The sequence below is a fragment of the Neovison vison genome, chromosome 12, assembly GCF_020171115.1.
Source record: "Neovison vison isolate M4711 chromosome 12, ASM_NN_V1, whole genome shotgun sequence".
NCBI lineage: Eukaryota > Metazoa > Chordata > Mammalia > Carnivora > Mustelidae > Neogale > Neogale vison.
Genome location: NC_058102.1, coordinates 20,006,156 through 20,012,500, shown reverse-complemented (window position 1 = coordinate 20,012,500; position 6,345 = coordinate 20,006,156). Strand labels below are relative to the sequence as shown.

Sequence of the window (6,345 nt, the reverse complement as noted above, 5' to 3'; positions counted from 1 at the left end):
TTTAATAAATAACTTTTGAATAGGGTCTACTGTTACCTCTTTTTTTTAAAGATTTGTTGCCTTTATTTTTAATCTCCTTTGATAAAGCCATTGGGTTGGTAGATGATGAGATGACATAGCTGTGGTATCTGGTTATGAGCAAGGCCTTTGATCATGACTCTGGTCGTTATGGACAAGATGGAACAGCAGTATAGATTAAGTGACGGGACAATGGAAACTGAACGCTGTATCCAAAGAGCGATCTCAAGTAGCATGCCTTGAGACCCTGACACTTCCATCACTTCTTCATGAAAATATAGCATTCATTATACGGCAGGGCCAGAGAAAGAATGGAAAGCTGTTTGGTGGATAGCAAAGTGAGACCGGAGAAATCCTGCAGGGTAGTAGCAGGTGGGGTCTCATATAATACTTTTTTTTTTTTTTTAAGATTTTATTTATTTATATTTGAAAGGGAGAGAATAAGAGAGCAAGCATGAGAAAGGGGAGGGGCAGAGGGGCAAACAGACTCCTTGCTGAGAAGGAGCCTGCTGTGGGACTTGATCCTAGGACTCCAGGATCATGACCTAAGCTGAAGGCAGTTGCTTAACCAACTGAGCCACCCAGGCGCCCCATACAATACCCATCTTTTTTTTTTTTTTTTTTAAGGATTTTGTTTATTTATTTAACAGACAGAGATCACAAGCAGGCAGAGAAGCAGGCGGGGGGTGTGGGGGGAAGCAGGCTCCCCACCAAGCAGAGAAAGCCGGATGCGGAGCTCGATCCCAGGACCCTGGAATCATGACCCGAGCTAAAGGCAGAGGTTTCAACCCACTGAGCCACCCAGGCACTCCTACAATACCTATCTTAACAGAGGTTGACAGATACAACCGTAGAAAGTTGGGACAAGGATTTACTAGTACTGACCCAGGATGAAAGAAATTATAGAATTTAGTTCACTGTAATCTTAGGGTGAAATGGCTGCCACAAGGGCAAAAGGCCTCCAGAACTGGGACTGTCCTCAGGAAGGCCAATGTTCCAGAAAAAGGAAGTAATAATCTTGGTATGAATTCTTGATGGCCAGGCTAGCCTTGGACAATGCATGGGGTTCTGAGTCCTTCATTTAGGGGGAACTTTTGACACACAGCACCTCTAATAGAGCATCCAGGAAGATAAAGGAACCGAAAACCAACTTGGCTTCCTCCTTCACATAGTTAGTATGAAATATCTGTATCAGAGATTTCATGGAGTTCAATTAGGGACTCAATATATGGGTTCATTACTGTAAGTCTAAAATTTAGGTCCCTGGGCTGTTTAACTGGATCAGATGGGATTTGAGGAGAAAGAGCTCAGTGCCTAAGAACGTAGGCTTTAATTCTAAAGACCTTTAAATCCTGGCTGACCACTTTGTCTTTGAGGGAGTCATTTAATAATTCTGAGCTGTGGTTTTCTCTCCTGATAATAGTACCTAATAGCGATATTTTGGAGTGGAATTAGAATGCTGTGTATAAAGTCATTGTTCAATAAATGGAAACTCTTATATCTATGAAGAGATTTAATGGAGGAGGGATGAAAGCGCTTTTAAAAATGTAAATGGATAGTCTGGAATGAAATCGTTTGCTTAGTATTCTTTGTGACCTTAAGGGTAGAACTAGGCTAAGTAGATGAGTTAAATGATAATGAGTTTGGATACACTATAAGGCAGATCTGAAGATTATCAAAATCTGGGACAATCATCAGTTTAATAGTACAATACCCACTTACATTTTTTTCCCTTATTGTAGAATACCTATCTTTTACTAAGCTGTATTTATTTCAAAATCAAAGTCCCAATCCCTCCCTTTATCTCCCCCCCCTTTTTTTTTAAGGTTGTTAAGAATTTGCTATTTGTAGCCAAAGTCTTATATTTACTGGAACCTGAATCTGAAGATAAGCAAGGTGAGATAAAAGAAGACATGGAAGAACAAGAAACTTTAGGAGAGGGTGTGGCCACCGGGGAAATAAAACAATCCAAGTCCTGTGCAGATGAGAAGATGGACTCTGACAAAGAAGAGAACGAGGAGGCAAAGGAAGAACACAGCAAGCCAGCCACACTGCTGTGGTTGATCCAGAAGTTGTCCCGGATCGCGAAACTGGAGGCTGCCTATTCACCTAGAAACCCCTTAAAGGTGCGATGAATGTACAGAATAACTGAAAGTAGTCATTTTAAAACAAAATACATTACAAAAAGCATTTTAGTGGTGTTAGTAATTCTCCCAAGTCTCTAGGAAACTTTTAACCCAAAACTGATTCAATAATATCTGCCCCAATAGAGACCTTGTTTTCTAAGTTAACTGTTTGGCTACAGTAAGACAAACACTTCAAATGAACAATGAATGATCTCTACTTTCAGAGAACGTGCATCTTTAAGTTTCTCGGAGCTGTAGCGATGGATCTTGGAGTAGACAAGGTGAAGCCGTATCTCCCAGTGATCATAGCTCCTCTGTTCCGAGAACTGAACAGCACATACTCGGACCAGGGTAACTGCAGCCTGTCTTTAAATACTTGCACCTCAGGAATCTTCACTTCTTTCCTGAATGCTTCCTTCTTCCTCCCTCTTTGCCAGAGTTTAAGAAAACTTGATAGGAATCAAAACAGTTAGTAGCAAACAAATAAGGCATATTTGACTGCTTTCTATGTGCTTTCTTGTGTTGAATGTTTCTCTCCTAAAAGAGGTTTTACACCTAAGCATAGGTTAAATATTCAAAGAAATATATAACTTGAAGTGGTTCTAAACCTCATGCTGCTGTGGACAATAATGAATAATAAACTGTATATTCTCTTATTGTGAATTATAAAGCCAAAGTGGAAATATTTTTTTAAAGATTTTGAGAGAGCACAAGCAGGGAGGAGGGGCAGAGAGAGAGTAGACTCCCTGCTGAGCAGGGAGCCCGATGTGGGGCTTGATTCCAGGACCCTGAGATCATGACCTGAGCAGAAGGCAGACACACTTGAGGCAGCAGCTTAACCCACTGAGCCACTCAGGTGCCCCAAAAGTGTGAAATATTTTTACTTTTCCTATTTTTCATTTTTCTTGCCTGGGCATTTGGTGCATTTCCCTCACAGATCCTAAATGGTCTCTCTAGATAGTAGAAAAAGAGACCAGAGGTAAAGTAGATAGTTAAGTTTTAAAACAAAACAAAGTGAATGTCAAAGCAGGAGCTATTTCAGTCTTGCAACCTAGAGAAAACTTGTTTCCTCTCAAAAGGAAAAAGCAATGGTCAAGGCCAGGTCTGCTTTGGTTCTCCTCACCCAGCATTTTATTGAGTCCCTAATATTTGCCAGGCACTGGAGGTTCAATGGTAGAAAGGAGCCTACTCCCCATCTTTAAGAACTCTAATCTAGGGCGCCTGGGTGGCTCAGTGGGTTAGGCCGCTGCCTTTGGCTCAGGTCATGATCTCAGGGTCCTGGGATCAAGGCCTGCATCAGGCTCTCTGCTCTGCAGGGAGCCTACTTCCTCCTCTCTCTGCCTGCCTCTCTGCCTACTTGTGATCTCTGTCTGTCAAATAAATAAATAAAATCTTAAAAAAAAAAAGGCTGTAATCTAGAACAGCTCCTGAAATTGAATTCAAAAACCTGTGGGTCATTTGCATTTGGGAGACAGAAGGCAGGGAATGGTGGGAAAGCAAAGATTTTTGTCAGCTTCTCAGAGTCTTTGATCCCCCCCTCGAGAAAAGGTTACGGCCAGAGCTAAACATCTATGACCCATGAATTAGAGAGAGCCTAGAGACACACTTACCTTTCCCCTGTCCACACAAAGTCGAGGAGGCCAACAAAGTAACCCCAATTGTTTGTCAAGTTCTCAAATTAGTGTCTTCCAAGCCAGGATTCCGCTGGAAACTGGGCTTCATGGTCTGTGATCTCTTGGTGCATCCCAGAGGAGTTGTGCCTGGGACTGTCCGGCCCAACACCTCCATCCTCCCACCTCAGATACATAAAGGCTGGATTTAGATCAGTGTTTAATGTTCAAGTAATAAAAAGTGATAATGCCGCAAGAGCTTAAGTTTTGCATGTTGTTGGTTTTATAGATGTTCAAATGTGTCCTTTCCTACATGACTACCTCTGATTATTACTGTGTGTGTTATCAGATCCTCTGCTTAAGAATCTATCCCAGGAAATCATAGAATTACTCAAAAAGCTGGTTGGACTTGAGAGCTTCTCCTTAGCCTTTGCCTCAGTACAGAAGCAGGCTAATGAGAAAAGGGCACTCCGGAAAAAGAGGAAGGCTTTAGAGGTATGTCTGCTGTTTGAAACTATGGTGTTCTTAGACTTAGTATTTTTAACCAGGGGTATGTGCATGCATGTATGTCACACTTACCCAGGCAGGAAAGAGGAACTGCCTATGTTTGAGAAGGGGGGACTTCACAGCTGGGGCTCCAGATTGTCTTTAATGAGAATGTGTTACATGTGTGATATTTAAAGGTGAATAAAATGGCCCATTTCTGCATTTGATTTTTATTGGTTTAACATTTACTTTGAAAGTAATATAAAATTTCCTTTTTTTCTTTTTCCCCAAGTTTGTAACTAATCCTGATATTGCTGCCAAGAAAAAGCTGAAGAAACACAAAAATAAAAGTGAAGCGAAGAAGAGAACTCTATCTGAGTTCCTGCGTCCAGGCTATAAGACCAAGAGACAAAAGCGCCACAGCCTGAAAGATTTAGCAATGGTGGAGTAATGTGCTCCCTCTGCTGATAAAATATCTCAATCTACCCCAAAGCATGAACTTCTCCACATATCTGCTGGTCTGAAATCACAGCAGGTTTTATTATTTAAGTTAAACTGGCACAGATTGTATATTACACGGTTTAATATAATCATGCTCATTTATTTTTAAATTAAAACATCTTCATAATATTACTGTTACCCTTACTGTCTAAAAAACATGTGACACTTTAAGACAACAGCAAAACAGAACGTATAAGTTAGGAATAAAAGTGATTTGCAGTATTTTTATGGGGAAAATTATAAAACTTTATCAAAAGGCATTAGAAGAAATCTGTGCAAATGGAGAAATAACCATGATCACGGTCAGGAAGATGTAGTATCATAAGAGACTAGTTCCTCCCAAGTTGGATCCCACTGGTTAAAGGCATATCTGTATAATTGCAAGAATTCTTCATATTATCCTAACAAACCGATTCTAAAATTTATATGGAAGATAAGCTGAAAATAGCCATGATGTTCTTCAAAAGCGGTAACAGGGTTGTTCCCTGGTCAGATACCAAAAGTAAGTCACAAGAAGTGCTATCCATATTGAACATGTGATAAATTCTACATGAATATTAAAAATTTCTGTTTGTGCAGACACAACTGGGATATGGTATGTAGCATATATGGATAAAGAGTGTAGTACGCAGGTTGTATAGTAAGTATGAATCAACAAAGGCAATCCAGTAGAAAAAGTGTCAGGAAGGAGAAACAGGCATTGAGAGAAGAAAAATAAATGGCCCTTAAATATTAATACTGAGCTGATGTGGCTATACTGGTTCTTAAACATTCAAGTACTTATGTACTAGTTGGTACGTAGTCACTGCCTTGAGACATGCAAGTGCCACCCTAACTACGTGAGTCCTAGATTCCCTATCTCCGCACACCAAAAATTACAGAATTAACACCTGGACTGGCAGGAGTCCTCCCCCTACATCAGCTATGTCTGGCTATTAAATATTTTTAACTACTCCTGTATTCAACCTCAATAATTATAAAAATGCAAATTAACATCAATGAAATTCCATTTTGAACTCTTTAGGTTGATAAGGTTGACAATGCCAAGTGCTGGCAAGCTTGGTGAAGCAAAGGGAACTCTTATAAACCTTCACCTATGTGGTATCTTTGTCTCAATCTACAACTGATGTGGAAGCAATATTTTAGTGCTTGATATATGTGGGGCAGGGAGGGATCCGGGTAGGCGGAGAGAACAATCCATCCTATGTGCCAGGCATTTGGCTAACATTTTATTTAGTCCTCATAGTATTCCTAAGAGCTGCCTAAAATTGGTTCTTTACAGATGAAGAAACTGAGACTGAAGTTAAATAATTCACCGAAGGTAACATAGGCTGTAGGTGGCATAATCAGGATTCACACCCAGGATTGAAAGCCTATGCTTTTTATAATTTCTAATTATGGAGTCAGAATACAGCATATGGCATAGAAATCAAATGTTCAAACATTCCTGAACTTTAGCATCTGTGTTTTGATGTAGCTCATCTCAAACAGGAGTTCTCATACTTCCAAGGGGTTTATAATGTGCCAAAGGCATAAACACGGGGCATCACAGAAGGCTGACTGCAATTAATTGTAAGTGATTTAAAGTGCATGTACTAGTTTTA

At 40.2% G+C, this 6,345-nt stretch overlaps 1 protein-coding gene across 1 annotated transcript in view; it reads left to right on the top strand.

The window, feature by feature from the left end:
- UTP20 (UTP20 small subunit processome component) overlaps positions 1–4,870 on the top strand; it is a 95,847-nt gene extending 90,977 nt beyond the window's left edge. Inside the window, exons 59-62 of the mRNA XM_044227214.1 lie at positions 1,845–2,144; positions 2,369–2,495; positions 4,104–4,249; positions 4,533–4,870. Coding sequence (XP_044083149.1) covers positions 1,845–2,144; positions 2,369–2,495; positions 4,104–4,249; positions 4,533–4,691 — 732 coding nt within the window. The 3' untranslated portion in view covers positions 4,692–4,870. The remainder of the gene's footprint in view (positions 1–1,844; positions 2,145–2,368; positions 2,496–4,103; positions 4,250–4,532) is intronic.
- Positions 4,871–6,345: the final 1,475 nt, after the last annotated feature.